The sequence below is a fragment of the Petromyzon marinus genome, chromosome 1 (genome assembly GCF_048934315.1).
Source record: "Petromyzon marinus isolate PM22_M1 ecotype Great Lakes invasive population chromosome 1, UKy_Petmar_22M1.pri1.0, whole genome shotgun sequence".
Taxonomy (NCBI): domain Eukaryota; kingdom Metazoa; phylum Chordata; class Hyperoartia; order Petromyzontiformes; family Petromyzontidae; genus Petromyzon; species Petromyzon marinus.
The window spans coordinates 18,481,966-18,500,076 of NC_133667.1; the positions used below are offsets into that span (position 1 = coordinate 18,481,966).

The following is an 18,111-nucleotide window of genomic DNA, read 5'->3' on the forward strand; positions in this document are numbered from 1 at the left end:
GCACAGATTTTAAAGAACCCAACCCTAGCAGATGTCGACCATATTACCCACGATGCCTACTATCCATAGATATGAATCGATCCCCAAAAAATCCTGTTATTTATGGATTAATTATTTCTATCAATTAAAAATTGGGAATAGTCACCCAGAAGTAGTCACGGAGGAGGCTACATTCATCCTCTTATCCAAAACACAGCTTCGACAAGAACCTACAATACATCTGCAATTCTGCGGACACACAGGGAAGATTAGAGGCAGTTGATGCTAAATTTATTATATTTATGGTTTCCAAAAAAGAAGAGGACGATTGAGATGCTGAACCACAGAGCACCACCTGAAGGTCTATTTCACAGTGATGTGATGTCGTATCAACCACATTCAACGTAATTACCGCTTTAACTTGATCTTGAGTGCTACCCCAGTCACCCCTAGGGGCTGCTTTAAATGGGAGGGCTAATGAAGAGGCCATGTTGTTCATTAAGAGGGCACAAGCACCTCCAGACATCCCAACCCCTAAAGAATCACCCAAGACCAGATCAAATGCTATTTTTAAATGGAATAAACTGTGTTTTAATTCATCAGAATGGCCTTTCCAACTGCCTTTGAGGGCAACTTAATTTACTCACAATCTGTTTAAATAGTAATACAATTTGATAGTCAGGCTAAACATTGACATGTCTACAAAAAATATTAATATCCAAATATTGTATTTAAAAAACGCTAGTCTTGCAACTGATGTTTTTGTATGCCATATATGTTTTTAAAAAATAAGTATGTGCAAACATGCTTTAAAAAAATTCAAATCGAACTTTCCCAATAGTAAAAACATCTCACATTTAAGGCAAATATTTACATTTGTATTGTATTTATAGCTAATGCAAATGTTTTAATAATTGCATTTCATTTGCTGAAATATTTTCTCATGCTTTGTCTGAACAGAACCTAACCCTGACATTTTCATATACATTAATAATCCAGCACATTTCAGTGTTTTAGATAACGTTCTAATATAACTATGAAAACAAATCTGATTCCTTGTAGATTTCACAATGTTCTGAATTCAAAATCCATGACATGAAACCCACAGAAATATACCGGTAATTCTCTGCAGATCTCACAACAGTAACAAATTCATACTATACTATATTACACGATAATTATCAATTGTATTAAATTATTTTTTCACCATAAATAAATACAAGGGATGAATAAATGAACTAAGCTTTCAAATAAATAGAACTGTACGCACCAGTTAATACCCCATTCCTGCACATGCTAAATAGTAATGTCAATTGCACAATCAGAAGATATTACTGTACTTGAAAAGGAGCTAAATTCTTTGCTCATTACACATGATCATCATCCATGGTACTGCTGGATGAAGGCTAAAGCCTAAACCATCGTTCATGATGTCGAGATGGTACAATCCCTCAGACTCTTCCACATGAGCGGCTTCATCTTTACCATGAACCTTATGTTGGTCATGTTTGCTCCTGTGGCTAATACTCCACAATTAACCTCTACAAATGGTTATAATCCATTCTGGCGATGTATCCTGCCCAATTCCATTTATTTTTCTGAACAGTCAATACAATGTAACTAATTTGTATGTGTTCTTTGATCTCAGTGTAATTACAAGTGTGCACACCTACAATTGTTGCATTCTTTGAAGTTTTTCTTCCATTCTTGTTGGCAATGTCTGTTTCTGATCCATATGTCTTAGCAGGTAATAAACTAAGTTGCCTCTGTGGTAGTAGTTACATTGGAGAAACCAAACGCCATGTCTCGGACCGCATTCGTGAACACAAAGCAGACCTTAAACACGGTAGGACCAACACCTCGGCCGTGGCAGATCACTGTTATAATTCAGTAGGCTCACATGACATTGACTTCTCCAAGACAGAGGTTCTTTGCAAGCCATCGGGCTACCATGAGAGATTCGTTCATGAGGCTATCCACATCTACAAACACAGAGACAATTTCAACCGAGAAGATGGATTCTGGCTTAGAAATCATTGGAAGGATTTGATAAACCATTTCGGGTCTTAATTGATTGTTCACGCTTACGGTGGCTTTCAGACAGCATACATTAATTTTTCGTCTCCCCCCTCCTCTTTTCCGAACATAGATGGACTCGTCCTTATAAACAAATTGCCGAATCGCTATCTGTGGTGCGAACGTTTAAAAATAAATAAATACAAACCGCCACTTCTTTCAAATGTTTCTTGCCGTTGGTTTTCACACCTGATGATGACTGTTTGTGTTACAGTCAAAACGTCGTGAGAATTTTATTGTTTTATATATATTTTATTATTTTATTGTTTCCCTTCAACGTGACTTTACCGAAAGAACCAAGAATATGAATTACAGCAGTCACGAAAGCTTTAAATCAAAAGGTAATATATTGTTTAAAACCATTTTGATTAGTAAAACTGATGTTGCTTATGCTTATTAAAGCATTCCAACCTGTTATCATCTGCCTCTTTATTTCATCACTTTGATCCTAATCCTATCGAGCTGCATGATTGTCATGATTCCTAGCCTGGAATCATAATTAAATGCTTATGGTCAAATATGATTCTTAATGGGATCATGGTGGAATGGTGAAGGGGTGGGTTGTGTGAATCCTGGAAAGGCATTTGGCAAGAATTGGGGACCCTTGCAGCCTCGCTTCGTGGAATATTTTTTTAACATATGGCAGTTGATATTATTGGTTATGAATCCCTGCAGTCACGAAAGCTTTAAATCAAATATATGGCAGTTGCTTATGTTATTCATCTCAATTGTATTGTGTGACATAGATGTATTGTGCAATGTCTTCTGCAATGTGTGTATCATGTTATCAATATCAAAATAAACTATACAGGAAGTCCTCTACTTACGATGGAGATGCGTTACGAGGACTCAATCGTAAGTCAAAAATACCGTAAGTCGAAGATGGCCCTAGCCTACCCAGGAGAAAAAAATACACGCGCTAACACGGAGACAACTTAACTCCGTCGACTGCTGGTGAGAGTGAGGCATCACCACACAAGGCGGGAGATGCGTACATCACGGCAGCGTCCCAACATACAGTATCGTACCTCGTACGCTGCTGCGTTTGCCTGCCACGCGAAATTTAAAATATTTAACAATTTTGTCGTATCGCCATCGTAAGGTCGAAATATCGTAAGTCGGACCATCGTAACTCGGAGACTATCTGTACCATTATGAGTGTCCTTCACCGTGCATTCAAGGAATTAAACTATTTTCTTGAAGATCTGGATCATACTTGCCCCTGACGAATCCATGAGTGTCCTGTCGTATGTATGCCTTCTTTAAATAAATTAATTTAAAAAACATGATGGTTGTCTATTTATAGTGTTTTTGAGTACACCTCTGCTAAGAATGGACATCTGCGAGTCCATCCCTGTGTAACCTCCTATTTGTTTATTGTCGAAGGCAGTGACTGAAGCCTGGTTGCCTCTGCTTTATGCAACCGTATGTGGTGACTTCAATGACAATAGCAGCATCCTGTAAATGACCACAAAGGTCTGCTTTCGGGATAAAGGAGCTGAAGTCGAGAAAGCCTAATTAAACTTCATCTCAGAATACACAACGCCCTTTTGCATAAGGCAGGCTCCAAGTGCTTGGCTCGTAAAATAAGCTGTTGCATCAAGGCAAGCTCCAAGCAGGACTGCTCATAAGTAAACTTTGCTCGACCCACTTGAGTTTATGCAACTCATTAAATAAATTTCATTTTTATGCACGCTTTGAGCTAGACACACCTTACATGAATTGTGTGATCGTTAAGAACGCTTGGGCCTCGAGCCCATCTCTTCCCCTTTTGTCTCGCTGGTATAACAAAGGCTGTAGGCTCCCACCCGATACGTATTAAAAAATCAACACATTCATCGATAACACTGCTTTAAAAGAAAACAAAATAGGTGAAGTTTTGGGTAATGGCTTTTTTTCAGCAAATAAACACTTTAAAAAAAAATTGAGCTTATTTACCACTGCCAACACATCACCAAATTATGTAACACATAACATGCCACCCCCTTTGAGCACCCTTCAGGACAGGTGTGATTAATGAGTCATGGTGAATGGCAACATTGCTTTTGGCGTGTTTTCTAAAATGTGTGCCACATTAACGTTCGCCACACCTCTGTTGGATTGTAATGTAGTATGCCATTGGTTCTATGCTATCCCAGGCAATTCTTAAATTTGATCAGGCAATCATCCGAGCAGCCACACGGGGACCCACCTTTAACTCAATATAGGAACCCGTACAAGTGCTACCAATGCAGATGAGACAGGACCTGAAGCTCATTGAAAGCAGCGTTGGTTCCTTCCCTTGTGTGGGCTTCCTAGAAGTGTACCCTCTACCTTAAGGAACAGACTACGTAAAAAATGTAAAGACATCATCACAAAGCAATTTTTATTCTGGCTTAAACGGAGGTAAGGAACTTTAACAGCATCATAACCCACCACATGTACACTGAGACAACGTGCAAACGGAAGTGGTATAGTATGTCTCAACCTGGGTGGAAGATTCAAACTCGGGAAACATTCTGTACTTTTGTAATAATGTTGTGAGACAATTATCTTATTTGTCAATGTTAGTAATAAGCTAATTAAGACGAACACTCCTGCATATGATCTAATTCGTAAATGCAGACTTCATTGTTTGTGCACAAAGAAACAACCTGGATCCCGAAATGATCAACTCTTTTTCTTGCAATGGAACAGAGAATATATTCCGCAGCAATGACAGGGGGCAAATAAGTGAGTAAAATAAGTCATACATCTTCTTTATAAAGAACTAGCTTTACTACCCGGCTTCACCCGGGACTTGGATTCACCACGCCCGTCCGCCTTTATCCCACCAGCGGCGATGTTCACACACCACACCAGTTACTCGTTTGAGACTGAGTCGACCTAGGGGAGGCCCAGGACCGGTTAAAATAATCGTCACCGGTGGTGGCCGTGAGCGGGAATTGAACTCGAGTTTGCCGGGTTCGTAGCGCACCGCTACGCACTACACTACAATGCGTTACGCTTCCCCATGCGCGGGTCACATGACAGATTTGACGTCACAGCTCACTTGCCGTGCAAAAAATATATGCATTATTGAGCTCCCCCCCCCCCAAAAAAAAAACAAAAGTGTATTTTTTTTATTTTTGCATGGTGTACAGTCTGGAAAGTACCCAAATGGCAAATTCAAGTTTGTTGCATGTCAGGAAGGACGCTAAACATTTTGAACAGACACACATAATCACAACTTTGCCTTTTATATATGGAGATAAGTATACAATTAGCTAAATTACATTATGATGCACGTTGTAGCTTTGTTTTGTCATTAATTGCATTCCAGAATTAAGTCTTAAGTTATAAATCATGTTACAAGTCAAAGTGTGTGTTAAAAAAATTATAATGAATATTTGACTTGTTTTTATCAACAAGTCTTTTGGTTGATTTAGTTCATTGGATTATTGCTTAGGTTAAATTAACCAGTTTTTTATTTCTTACTGCTCTTTGTGTTTGCCGTGTTTTTCTTTGTATTTAGGCCTTTTGGTTGCTTCAGTTTCCTCCACTCACAGGAAATATTTTCTGTGCGTGCACAAGTATTTATCACACAGAAATATATGCATGTAGCGATGTTGCAGAGTGAATGCTTTTTGTACGTATTTATGTCTCCTTTCTACGTTATATATTTGTTATTTATATATATCTTGTGATGTACTGTGTTGTGCTTGGGTTATCTACTTTCGCCCCAAAATATAACCAGATTTAAAATGTTTATTTATCTTATATTATTTATCCTGGAGAAATCAGATGAGCTAAGAAGCTCTTTTTATATATTAATGTCCATTTGTCATGGGGTTAATGAACACTGTGCCACAGGTGCGGCATACGCGTGCAGCAATGGAATTGTATCAGAGTGGTTCTGAGCTAAATAGTCGAAAAAAGTTTTGCATGCAAGTTTTCTAATTGTAAGTTGATTGGCCATGCAGTGGCTGGGACAACTACCATCAGTCAGGGAGACTGGAACCTGGTGGAGAAGCCAACTGAGGAGCAGAGGCGAGCAAGTGCGGGAGTTGAAGGGCATGACTCAGAGTCCTCGAGTCTCTGAGTGCCTGCCTTGAATGTCCAGCTATAGAGTTTCCTGGGAGGAAACCGGGCACCAATCTTGTGCAATATCGTGTTGCGGTCATACTAACAGCCTTGTGCGACGTAGTATTTTGGTTGTACTAACAGCCTTGTGTGGCATAGCAATGCAGTCGTACCCGTAGTGGGGCATGCGAGCTGTACTTCAGGGTACTGAGAGTGCACGTTCTGAACGGTGGGTGTTTCAGTGAGAGATGCGCACAGGAGCAGTAACTGGGCACATGGTGATTGTTGCACATAACGTTGTGGAACTGAATGTGCCATTAACTAATTTGGGATGAGCGACTGTGTAAGCGGGACCTCTAGGTGTGCACAGAAGTAAGCCACAGCTAGTTGTCTAGGGGCTTCCCCAGTCTCGCACTATTCGGCCCTAAATGTAGGTAATGCGAACAACAGGCTACTGGTGTTTGCATGGACAAACCTACAATAATGTGAGGTGTTACTAGCGTATCTGATACAGTTGATACATGGGCTAGTGACCGACAACCTGTGTACCAATTGGCCGAGTTTGATGGTGTGTATTTTAGCGAAATCGCTTCGGGTGTTTAGGTGTAACAGGGTGTTTGGATTGGGCCGGCACTCTGCCCTTCTATCTCTAATATCCTGGGGTGAACTCCTATTAATAGTGACCCCAACCTGTCTCCGCACCTATTCTCAGAACGCGGTTCTCACCATTGCACAACACAGTACATCACAAGATATATATACCCCAAGACGCCCTGTTTATTTTTTGTTTATACATGAATGTAGAGCAAGGGTCTGGAGCACCCCACATGAGCCCTGGGTTCTCGCACCCAAGCCTCCCGTGACACCAGTGTAGCATGCGCCCTGCACGCTAGACGTGTTTCACCATCGCACAACAGAGATTGAAATTTGCTCCTCCCTGACATACACTTTTAGAAACTCAAGAGAACGGACCAAACTAGTTACTTTCATACATTCACTGTCGGCTGGAATATGTGCATAAAATACGCAGGCTTCCCGCAAAAAAATAACTTAGCATCTGATGTGAGCACTGAGTGCTTTTCACAAGTGTGGGAGTAGGGCATGGGTGCTGGACCTAGCTGGTTGCAGTAAGCCTGCACAATCAAACCTTGTCGAAATGGGAGAGATAATTTTCAGAAGTAAACTAGTATATAATTGCTATCAACGAGATGAGTAGAGAATGGGAAAACTCAATAGTTAGAAGGGTTTGGAGTAATAATTGAGTGAGATTCTTAATCTCTCCATAAATCAGACTTAGAGTTTTAGGGTTCAATTGGTCATTTGATAGAGTTGCCCAGCTCACACTAAGGCTCTTTAACACTATAAATTAAATATCATTTAAGTATATGCTCCAAAAGCATACCAAGATGAAAACGAAATAGACCAAATGTATAAAGACATTTCTTAAGTAATACATTAATATAAATTACATTTAGAAATCTTAATGGTCGACTTCAATGCAAAAGTCAGTAAAATGTGCAGAGATGAGATGATGACGATAATAGGTATGTTTTGGAAAACTAACTATAACTACTATTTTTATTTTACCAGGTAAGACCCACTGAGCTATATTGCTCTTTCAGAAGCAACCTGGCCACAAATGACAGCTCAATGAAGTGGCTTATCACGTGGAATTTTATAGCAGCCAAATACTCTATAGTAATCATAAAAGTCAACACATTAATCAATTACACTGACTTACAAACAAAAGTATATAATAGGCAACGTTTTAGGCAAAGCCCTATTTGATAGCACAGGGATACTTATGCAATGGCTATTTCCCAGAATGTTACCTATTATATACTTATCCCTTTAAGGCAGTGTTGTTGACAAAGGTGTTGCATTTTTGTTATTGGTGCTTGCACACCACTGCCATTGCAGTATCGCCACACACTTTGCATAATAATCATGCATTAAAGATATATGGTAACCCTAAGGACATCTGATAACCCTATGCACTATTCACACCCATTTTGTACACTCAAACCCCGGTTACATGAGGGCAAAATAAAGCGAGATGGATGTGGCATGCCAAAATAATTCCACAAACAACATTTTGGACTATTCTGGCAGATTGTAAGCACTGCTTACACATGTTTCTGTAGACAAATGGTCGTGTTTTGGGCAAAACTATTTTCTAGTGGCAATGAGTGATGTTTGAGGAGCAAGACAAATAGATGTTACAGGTGGGGGATTATGCAATGAAACGATATTGGGCAAAGAGCATTGCACTTCAATAAGACTACAAAGTAATCGTTTCGTTAAGGTGAGTAATTGTTTTTTTTCTATCAAGTCACAAACATACAAAAAATCCCTTGTATTTTGCATTGGTGCCATCTGATGAGGGTGAGATCCAAAAAAACAAACTTGTGTTTTTAGTTATCAATAATAAAATGGCTGTAGTGATATCAGCAAAATTAAAGAATTCACGCCATGATAATAATAGGAGTGAAAGACATTCTCAAAATAGATTAGGTAGGCTAGGATTTATTACGTGATTATTATTATTTCTACTGGCTGAGTAGAGATCAATTTTATGATAATGGTATCATCCATTTCCACAATCACATCACTCCAGAACTGTACTGTACTGCTTGGCACATGCATCATTAAAGTATTACATTGAACAACATTTTTCTTGAATAATTAATTACAGGTATGGCAGGCAATTATATTTGTAAATATTTAGAGATAATTAATTTTGGACACTTCCAAAAAGGATCACTCTTTTAAAAAGGTGACTACATATGTTGTGTACAGCATTCATTTTGTATCAAGATATTTAACTAAGTGCAAAAATATACTTTTTTAATTTAACGAGCCATCCATTACCATTGGTGAAAACTTTGACCTTAGCATCTGCCATTGTGCAGTCGTCAGAAACAGTAATGAGTGTATTGACCTTCAGAAGCTCTAAAAGAACATAAAACCAATCTAAAAACCAGAATGCAGCCAAGACAGCATTTCAACTAGCATATTGTTTAAATTGCTTCTTTAAAAAGGTTGTAATTTATTATTAAAACAACTATTTAGATACACCATGTATGCATACTTTATTTTATTCAACTAATTAATAACCCTATATGAGCTGAGCTCAGTTGAAGACTAACATTTGAAGGGAAATATTGAGCAAATTAAGTGAGGTGCAGGTGAGTGTGTAACATGCAAGGAAAAATGTGTACAAAACATATACCAATGCTAATTTTCTGATATATAATTTAGGAACAAAAGGTTAACATTTAAAAAGTTAAAATACATCAACTACCAATTGTATTTTAATATACATGTACTTAAACATATATTTTTATTTAAAAAATATGCAAATTAGGCATTTTATTTTGCTGTGATTGAGTAGGGAAATGTGGACATAACAAAATTAAAACAGGAGATGCCCTCTGATCACTATAGATGCAGTGGATTGTGTTTGCCTGCAGCACGGTGTCCACATCACCGCACGTTTCCTGTAATTGGAGGTGATGTGCAAAAAAAAGTAATTGTCAATGAAAAAATATACAAAGTTGATATCTGAGTTTGAACACCATTAACCTGGACTCAAACCCGATGTGAAACGGCACAGCTCTGCTTGGTGCACAATGCCAAGGATTAGATGTATCTGTGCATCTGTTTTTTAGTATGAGGTGAGAGAATATAAGTCATTAGTTTATAATATTTACTGTAATAAGAGGCCCACGATAAATATGGGCCACAAAGGACTGTAGTGATTCCCTGCTTCGCTAACTTATAGAATGGAGCTTCCCATGCCTACCTTCTTTCTATTTAAAAAATGCACTGGAAGATAAGAGAAAGTCCTGTGCCTAACCATCAGTTCATATATACCACGCTTTTTAATGCACAATTAAGAAGAGGATGTGCGATGCAGTTAAGTGAGATAACTAAAAGCAGACATGTCAACATAAATCGAAAATAAAAACTCATCCATTACTCATTATTTATATCATATATCATACAGGAGATTAGCTCTTGTCTGCAACCCTGTTACCCACAACTCCTAACATCTGTGGGAGCAGTAGAGTCCACAAACACTCAAATATCTGGTGGCCTATTCATGCTGGCCCTTGTTTACTCCACCGCAAAGTATTGCTCTCCTGTCTGGGTGAGGAGCGGTCTCATCCAATACCGAGACCCCATCCTAAACTCAATAATGTGACCATCACTGTTGCACTAACCTTGGCGACTGTTCCTTGGTTACTAGCCCTATCAAACATTCTTCAACCTGAAACCCACAAGCTTCACTGATGCCTGTATGACTACACCTACGCCAAAGGCAACGCAAACCTACCTATCCACGAAAATCTCCGGAACATATTGCACACTCAAATTCCTGTCCCGTAAGCCATTTTGTCTGAGGTCCTCATCACGTCAGGATTTTACACTAAAAAAACACTGGAAACAACTTTGGGTTAACAACGACATTTCAAGCAAATATTGAATTCCTGATCACACCACTGAACAGCCTCATGCTGACCTCCGAAAATAATGGAGGAAACTCAATAAAATCTACACAACCACCAGATCTAGCCAATGCCTTAATGAGTGGAAAATCAAGGAAAGTCTGGAAGGTGACCGAGGCGACCCTGACGAAACCATGGAGTGCATTGTGAACTCTTACCAACTATGCGAATTCAACAGAGGCACTGCAGCAATTCATTCTGCCTCGCATGAATCGACCGCATGGCTTCAAACTTGGATATAGTTGTTGCTATCTTTAAGTTGCTATTCACTATGCCATATGCAAGAAGGGGTGGGGGTGGAGGGTCATGGCTCCACATTTGTAAGAATGGAGGACTACACCAGCAACACCACCCACTCCCCATCTAATCCTCACACCTGTAAAAGGGTGAAAACTGCCTATTTTTATGGAAAATTCCAATGCTACATGTTCATGTCTAGAAAACTCACTTTTCTAAGAAGACATTACGAAATTAAACAAAAAAGTATCAACGAAAGTGATTTAAATGAGATTGTAGGGTTCCTGTCAACAAAGCGAATGCAAAACTTAAAACAATGATGCATTTTTTCTGGAGGTGAACATACTTCCTGCTTGGTCTTACCTCTGGATTTCTTTTTGCTCTGGAAGAAGTACAAGCGCTTGTGACTTGAGTACCGTGTGGGGTTTTCTCAAGGGAGCTTCTCATTCAAGGGGAATGTCCTCTGCAGTGGTTTGCTGACTCCTGGCAACAACATTTTAACAGAAAAAAGCTCATTAACAATTTGCTCTATAAATTGTATGCAGTAATACATTATTTCTCCTTGAAACACCAGTCCCTTAATGCTAAAGTTGGCCTCTCTTTCTTGTGAAAAGTTCTATTCAGTCAAACTGAGTTGTTTGTGTCATGACAATACGGAAATATGCATATGCCACCATGGTAGATAATATTTAAGAAAGTTTTATGTGGCTTAATATGGTGGCAGATTTGTTGGGCCATTTTTGTGAAATGCAACTGCCGGACCTGCTCATGAATTCCATAGTTTTGTTTTATCCACTCTACATCTTGCCTACGCCACTTAACTTCATGCCATTCTGCATTGCAGACTGACGCACAGTGGGAAGCATTCTGCAATGAATAGTGATCTAAGACATCTTTAAAATCCGCCCAAGTTTACAAAAAGAGCCATTATTTTGTCAAAACAGGGTATAAAAACATCAACAAATAACACAGCTATAACTTTTAAAATTATTTTCATGTTTTTTGTTGTTAGTATAGTTCGTATACTCAGGCGGTTGTATTTAGTTTATTTCCATAAATTTGTCCATTAAATGTTGGTTTGGATACTCAGAAATGACTTATTTTTGCTCACGCAATGAAAATAGTGTAAACGTAACTAAAATTGAGTGGCAGAAACCTGGGTCAAGTTTACATGATGAGCTGCAGGGTATAACAATAGGTGTTACCCTTTCTGGCAATAAAACAGGTGTCAAGATGTTAAAACACTAAACAGAATCCTTATTCAAGGAATCCTGTCTGCATTAACCACACGTACTTGTGGTGAACATGCAAACAAAAAACATGTTCTGACAATATTCTATGGTTCTTTCAGTATTTTTCTATCTTTGTGACTTTACCGAAATAACTATAGACTATGAATTCCTGCAGTCACGAAAGTTTTAAGTCAAAATGCTCTGATAATATATGCATTGTCGTTGAAACTGATTGGTCCACACCAGAGACAGCTTTCTTCTGAACGCAGTCACAAAGTGTTAGAACAGAGAATGCCAAAAGGCGAACAGCACAAAGACAATGCTCTATCAGGGCATTATAGCTTGGGGAGAGCAACTACAATATTGGACCCTTCTTGCCAATATTAAAATATAACAGTAAGTTTTACCCTGGCAATGAAACATGCATGTTCACCACAAGTACGTGTGGTTAACGCAGACAGGATTCTTTGAATAAAGATTATGTTTGGTGTCTTAACATCTTGACACTTGTTTCATTATATAATTATATATTTGATTATAAAAAATATTTTTTTTTTATTTTCGATTCATGAGCGGATGTGTCCGTCAAGAGGGGGAGAGCATTATTTTTTTTGCCTCAGTCCACACCGCAGTGGGCTTGATTATGTTGCAACTTGGGGCAGGACCCAAACAGTGGCAGAAGAAAGGCTATGGTGGTGCTTTCACAGCAATTTAGGAGCACTTCATGCATCCAACACTACCGAAGCCTGTTTGCACAATTAGATGACACCAGAAATTAAATCAGTCCCATACATATGCCCTCGGTTACTTACACATCCATTCAAACATATACATACAGGCACTCGCTCATATTACGATATAAGGAAAGTGCTTCCTTAAACGAAAAGCTACCATTAAACATTGGTCCAGAAAGCCAAAAGGCTCATGGACTGACGACATTTTATTTTTTACCTGGAGAAAATGACTTACTTCATTCGTAACAGATGGGACTCAATTTACCAGACAGGCTAATCAGGATTGACTCAGCCTATCATAATCAATAGCAACGTTAGTATTATCATTAGCAGCAGCAGTGTCATAATGATAACTATCAGCATTAGCAACAGTAGTATCATCAACACCAGCAACAATATTATCATCATCATCATAATCACCATCCATCGATCATTTTATGACAAACCAACGGCAGCGGTCATTCTGTGGGTAGACTGGACCCTGTGCTCGGGAAAGCATAATTTCCACGAATTATTTTTTATTTGGGTTATTATGGATATTGGTCGCGAAAGCCTGCGTGTTATAATTTCCACTGCTGACTCAGGGCCACCATGGAGATGAGCACCAGGGGTTCAATCTGTGCTTTGTAGGATAGTCTGTTCCTCGTGGGTTGTCCTGCTAAGCTCCAAATCCGCCGGTGATATAGAATGATTTGAAACTGATTTTAATGTGCTAACAGCTGGCACCAGCAGAGTCAAGATCATCCTCTGTTGAAAGGGGGCTTGTGAAAGACAATACTGGGCAGTGGCAGCAGCTGCCCTCCAGCAATCTGACAATTATAAGATTGCTGGGTGGTTAAAATACTGCAAATTGACAAAGTGGGGAGTGAAGATTGTGCATCTGCCAGTCTTCTTACACAGTTAACCCATGATACCAGGGTATGTTCAATTAACTCCTGGCAGGAAGTCTTCCACACTTAATGAAGCCTTAAAAGTGCACCTAGTTTCACACATGGTGATGTCATAACCATTTAATGGTGAGTGGTGGTTGCTGTGCTAATGGACAACGCATCTTTCTTGTAAAATATCCAGGCAACTAGCTAAATGGGATCAACTGTGTAACAAATAAAATAAACTCAAAACTACATCCACATGTGTAGGTGGATGTATGCAATGACCATGGTCTAGGGATAACACAATGATGTCATGATGCTGTGGAAGATTTGCTTCTCCCCACGCAAAAACGTTGGTTCTCATATTGGAAATGGACTCATGCCACAGATTCTGCAGGCCAATAGAGTGTTCTGCCACACTCATGACGAGCAAATAATTGCCATGGTAGATGATTTCCCAACTTACTGATTTGATGATGTCCACATTTATTCTATGTGGTTTGAGGGTTTTCCCTTTTTCATAATGAAAATGGTTGCTTTCTGAGGGATAACATCCAGAAAGTGTTCCACATCTGAAAATTATTGTTCACCTCTTGAAATTTAAATTTTTCGTTGTAGACATCAGCATGAAATTCCACCAAATAGTTGAATAATTTTGTGTATTTTGTGTTATGGTTCCACTTTGCTTTCTTACCGCTACCATGTAATTCCCTATTACCAATGGACTTTTCTGCGTTAATGCTCCCATTGCTTATTATGACATTTTCAAACACTTTGATTGTGTTCTTTGACTTCTATTCTCATTATTTATCTATATATTATCTTTGGAATTGTCATCCTTTGTCAGCTCTCTCCCTTTATGCATGTGTGGTGTCCAACTTATAGTAAACTGCCCTTACAATGCTAGTTATCTCCATATATATAAAAGGCAAAGTTGTGAATGTGTCTGTTAAAAATTTTAGCGTACTTCCCGACATGCAACAAACTTGAAATTTGCCATGTGGGTACTTTCCAGACTGTACACCATGCAGAAATTATAAAAATACACTTTTTATTTTTTAGGGGGGGGGAGGGGAGCTGAATAATGCATAGATTTTTTTGCACGGCAAGTGAGCTGTGACGTCAAATCTGTCACGTGACCCTCGCATGTGGAAGCGTAACGCATTGTAGTGTAGCGGTTAGCACGCCGCGCTACGAACCCGGCAACCCGAGTTCGATTCCTGCTCACGGCCACCACCGGTGACGATTATTTTAACTGGTCCTGGGCCTCCCCTAGGTCGACTCAGCCTCAAAAGAGTAACTGTTGTGGTGTGAACATCGCCATTGGGGAGACAAAGGCGGCCGGGTGTGGTGAATCCAAGTCCCGGGCGAAGCTGGGTAGTATTGCTAGTTTCATAATATATTGTGGTGACATCTTGTTCATCATGTTGCCTCTAGACCAGTGGTTCTTAACCTTGTTGGAGGTACCAAACCCCACCAGTTTCATATGCGCATTCACCGAACCTGAAAAATAAAATGTGATTTTTTTCAAATTCAAGACATAGATATGTTTTTTACTGGTACACAAAATGAGCCGTGCATGAACATTACCTTGTTCAAAGAATAAAACCAACACAATGCATAAACTCACAACAAATTACATACCTGGAAATCAATGTGACTTCTGCTGTTGCCTTTGAGAGATCAGTTCAGATATGCGTGGCTTCACCTTGGCAAGTGCCACTCTCATGTCATTTTCACAGCAAAGTCTGTTCCTTTTCTTCGTTTTTATGTCCAGCATCCTCGAAAAGGATTGCTCACAAAGATATGTTGTAACAAATGGTATAAAAAAAATCCAGGGCTTTCTTAGCAATAACTGGATACTTGTTCATTTGTCGACACCAAAACGTTGAGAGCGTTGTTGTTCTGAAGAAGGAATTCATCATTGACATCTGCTGTTTCAACAGCAAACGTGAACGGCTGTCTCACCCATGCTGGATATGACTCTCTTGTAGGGAAATATCCGTCGAGAGACTTTGCAAGCTCATCTAAGTGCGTGGCAATTGTTTGCTTCAGTTCCGTGGATACAGAAATATCTCCGATTCCAGACACATCTTCGATCTTACTTGCACAGTCGTCCAGAAGCGGGAAGTTTGCGAAGTTATTGTTCTCTGTTCGTCGTTTCCATAACGGTAGCTTTTTTTGAAAAGCCTTCAGGTGTTCTTCCGCTTCCATGATATTGACTCCACCACCCTGCATCTGCTGATTGAGATGATTGAGAGCTGCGAACATATCAGCCATGTACGCTAAAATGAGAATGAACTCAGGATTTTTGAAGCAATCTGCATGGCAGTGTTGGTGCTCTTGCAAAAACAGGGCTAATTCCACACGCATGGCAAAAACACGATTCAGCACCTGTCCCCGGGATAACCACCGAATATTAGAATGGAGCAGAAGTACCTCAAATTCAGAGCCCATTTCTTTACACAGCTCACTGAAGATGCGGTGCCTCAGAGCACTTTTTCGCACATAGTTCACACATTCCACCACAGTTTTTAATACTTCTGCCATTTTTGGAGGTAAGGTTTTTGTTGCCAACGCATGCCTGTGCAGAATACAATGCGTCACAATGATGTGTGGTGCATCGGCCTTTACTAGCGCACCAAAACCAGACTTTCTTCCCAGCATGACTGGAGCTCCGTCCGTACAAACTGCAGAAACCATATCCCATGAAAGATTGTTGTCTCTGAAGAAGTCATCCACAAGCTTCTTCACATCGGCTGCCTTCGTTGTTGTTGTAAGAGGCTTACAAAATAAAAACTCTTCTTTTATCATGTCGTCTTTCACATAGCGTACAAAAACAGCAAGCTGGCTTAGATCAGAAACGTCTGTGGTTTCGTCGAGTTGAAGGCTGAATTTTGCCGGGCTTGAAATCAGATCCGCGACTACTTGAGCCAAGATGTCTTTACTCATGTCTTCTATTCTGTCACTGACGGTGTCATTTGAAAGGGGAATTTGGGATAATTTACCTTCGGCCGCTGTTCCGAGTATCAGATTCGCCATCTTTAATGCAGCTGGTTTCACAAGTGTTTCACCAATGGTGTGTGGCTTGCCCTGCTTTGCGATCAGGTAAGCAACTTCGTACGATGCTGTCAGGATCGGTTTGTTAACAGGTACAAATCCAAGAGCAGGCAGAGTGGCCCTTTCATCGAATCTGGCTCTCTTCACCCTGAATTCAGCAAGTGTTGTGTTCTTGTATTCCCCGTCTCCATGCAGCTTCAAGAAGTGTTCCTTTAGTTTTGCCGGTGCAAGACTAGAGTTGCTCAACTTGGCGTTGCAAATCATGTAGATAGGACGCTCACTCCCATCACGTTCCGTGATACATGAGAATCCATGTTGTACATATTCGTCCGACCACTTTCTTCTTTTGCCCGACATAGTTAGTATGGATAAAATATTAAAGAAATCACACGACGTACGACAACAACAGTCACACGTTGACTACTGAGTACGCACTAAATTCCCCGCAGCGCTGATTGGCCAAGCAGTGTAGCATGATCATCTGCAGCCAGTGATGGCCAAGCGGGCCGTGTGTGTCATCACAAATTTACACAATAATTCAAGTGTGTCCGGACCTCCGTGGCGGGGGCTCTGCCGAACCCCTGAAATCGACTCACTGAACCCCTGGGGTTCGATCGAACCCAGGTTAAGAACCACTGCTCTAGACTATGCATATGTTGCCTCGAATCAACCAATTTTATAGTTCCTTCTGAGCTAGACCTTTAATGGATCCAGAGCTTAGAGAACAGGGGCCCTTGGTTTAGGCATACCATTCAAATGAGTTGTTGACCACATTTAATTTACCATGCTGGTCAGTGCGGGATTGAATGCAGCACATTTTGTCTAGCTTCTTGCTGAGTACCTCAGTGATCATTGTTTAGTTGCTTGCATCAGATATATCAAAGTAAAAAAAAAATCCCATGAAAAATAATACAAATAAAATCTGACAAACATTGTGACCCCAGTTGTTTTATTTATCACATCGATTTAACTGATTAGTCTTCAGTTATTAATTCAAATGTAATAAAATCTGCTAAGTCCACTTTTAAAAGTATATTTATAAACATTTTCAATTTGCATTCCCTCCTTAAGAAACAGTGTGAAAACTAAGGTAACCCCTGGTTCACTTCTGAACTAAGTGACCACCTCAGGATTAGGAATAAAGTGTGGAACATACAAAGGAAAACAAACATGACTGAAGCTACCTCAAATTTCAGAATCTCCCATATAGGTGTACTGTTCAAATACAAAAAGCTACTTTAAATTTTTTAAACAAAAGATACTTCGAAAAACAATCCCAAACAACTATTGGTCTGCCATAAAACCCCTCCAGAACTGCACTACTTAACGCTCCCCTATTTCTAGTCTATGAATTGAAGTGACATTTATG

The 18,111-nt window shown here is 39.7% G+C and overlaps 1 protein-coding gene across 10 annotated transcripts in view; it reads right to left on the bottom strand.

The window, feature by feature from the left end:
• LOC116947748 (leucine-rich repeat and immunoglobulin-like domain-containing nogo receptor-interacting protein 1) overlaps positions 1-18,111 on the bottom strand; it is a 216,156-nt gene that overhangs the window by 124,682 nt on the left and 73,363 nt on the right. For all 10 annotated transcript variants that reach the window (XM_032964153.2, XM_032964060.2, XM_032963887.2 and 7 more), the window contains one exon: positions 11,208-11,327. In XM_032964153.2, coding sequence (XP_032820044.1) covers positions 11,208-11,291 — 84 coding nt within the window. In that variant the 5' untranslated portion in view covers positions 11,292-11,327. The remainder of the gene's footprint in view (positions 1-11,207; positions 11,328-18,111) is intronic.